Source organism: Galeopterus variegatus, unplaced genomic scaffold, assembly GCF_000696425.1.
Source record: "Galeopterus variegatus unplaced genomic scaffold, G_variegatus-3.0.2 Scaffold8095, whole genome shotgun sequence".
NCBI lineage: Eukaryota > Metazoa > Chordata > Mammalia > Dermoptera > Cynocephalidae > Galeopterus > Galeopterus variegatus.
This window is the reverse complement of record NW_007734206.1, coordinates 13,711-15,736: the sequence shown is the minus strand read 5'-3', so window position 1 is coordinate 15,736 and position 2,026 is coordinate 13,711. Positions and strand designations below refer to the sequence as shown.

General features: G+C 34.2%; 1 protein-coding gene across 1 annotated transcript in view; it reads right to left on the bottom strand.

The window, feature by feature from the left end:
* The window catches only part of LOC103608169 (target of Nesh-SH3-like), a 59,023-nt gene that overhangs the window by 46,117 nt on the left and 10,880 nt on the right, over positions 1-2,026 (bottom strand). Inside the window, exon 6 of the mRNA XM_008592605.1 lies at positions 1,362-1,436. Coding sequence (XP_008590827.1) covers positions 1,362-1,436 — 75 coding nt within the window. The remainder of the gene's footprint in view (positions 1-1,361; positions 1,437-2,026) is intronic.

Sequence of the window (2,026 nt, the reverse complement as noted above, 5' to 3'; positions counted from 1 at the left end):
GGGAGCGCCGCCGCGCCTCCCAAGCGGCGCACTATCCAGTGCGCCACCGGGCCGGCCCCTGTTTCCCTTCTGAAAGATGAAATCATCTATGTTTGATTTTGCTGAAGGTTAATGGCTTTTAAGTGTGATCATAGCTACTTTACTCATTCTTTTATCTGATTTGTTGACATCTAGATGCTTTCTTCTATTTTTGCTTATGCAACCTCCAAGGAATTATTTGAATATTAAATAATTTGTACCTGTCTTCCTCCCAAAAGGATCTGAGAGAAGGTGGCTCTGCTTAGAGCCAGATTGTTTATGTCAATCTCAGAAAGTAAGCAGTGCCTTATCTCACAGTCGGGAAGAATAAAAGGAGCAACTGAGCACAAATAGATATTGGAATGCTCTCTTGCTTTTTACGAGTCAGGAATTTATAGTATTGGCCTCATCTGGTTTGAAGAGAAGTGAATTCCTAGAACTTCAGATAATGTAATAATCAAGTAAAAGTACAAAGACCACATTCTAAAACAAATCTAAATCTTGTTTAGACTACATATCTTTAGGCATTATTCACATCACTTTCTTGTTAGGGAACCATCATGTGTTGGTGAAATCGGCATGCATTAAATAAATTCTAACTTTCATGCTTTTTAATATAAGAAAGCACAAAATTTATGCTATTAAATATATTTCAAGGGAAAGATGCAATCGCATGTTAAGGCATCTAATAACTACCATTTATCCATGAAGTAAGTTGGGTGTTTGAACTTTTATCACATCAGTCCTAATTATCTACAGTGATGCCTAGATCTCATAGATCTCATTGGATTAGGGCTATGTCATTTATTTAAGCTGAATGATTTGGAAACATTAACATGACTGTAACCAGAGTGATCAATTGCTAATTGCTCTGATTAAATATGCTTCTTTTTGTTTAAATTTCATATTCCAGATTGCTAATAGATATAGATCTTTGAAAAAAATTATAATGGTACTTGTGAAATTATAAACCTGAAAACCAAGTAATTACATTTTCAAAGACCAGGCTATGTATTAAAAAGTCCTGAAAGTAAGGAAAATAGCTATTTTTATTATTTTCATTCAATAATTCATGTTTAATCAGGATCTTTTTAAGAAGCAAGATTATATGGTAGCTAATTTAGTGAACTGGGTTTAGAAAAGTGAAAAATTCTTTTTTTAATGTTTTCAGAGACGTGAAATTTTGATTTCGGAACGGGTTATAATTTTCAATCCCAGTTTTACTGAGAACTTCCAAAACAGGTAAAAAAAGAAATTGAAGTATGAATTCAACAAAATTATAAAAATTGAAGAATGTTTATAGTTTTGACAGGGTTAAAAGGAAATAAATTTGTGATCATTACCTGTTCCTACTCCATTCCCGTTGGGCATCCCACTGGGTTTGGGTCTAATAGGTCTTGTAGTTGTCCTATTCAGAACTACAATAAAGTATGAAGTAAATATTTCAGACAGTTTCTTATTAAAAGTTTNTGGCTTATCAAAAAATATTGTTCAGGATATAGGAACCACATTCTGGTATAAAAATCATAGACTTGAGTTTGGGGATAGGGCCCTAAATTTGTATTCTGAGGTGATCTCTAGGCTTCAACAGTTGACTTGAAAAAATAACTGGCAAAGGAATATATAATTCTAAGCAGGAAATATCTTGCTTCACTTATAAGCATTAGATACATTCAAAAATGGAACTGAAGAATGATCAGGACTACAAATGAGAAACCAAAACTTGAGCATTACTTATTTGTCAAGGCTTCGATTCATAATTTGTAAGCTGGTGGTTCTTCTGTAGGAGTCTTTAGGTACAGATATTTCATTGTAATATTCCTTACACAAGTCCATTGTTGAACACAGAACTATGACAAAGCCATTTACATTTCTCTCCTGCTCTGTAGAAAGCCATAGCATTACCTACACTGTAAGACGTCACCTATGTTATGGTCCATTTAGAAGAGTTTTCCTTCCTTCCTTCCTTCCTTCCTTCCTTCCTTCCTTCCTTCCTTCCTTCCTTCCT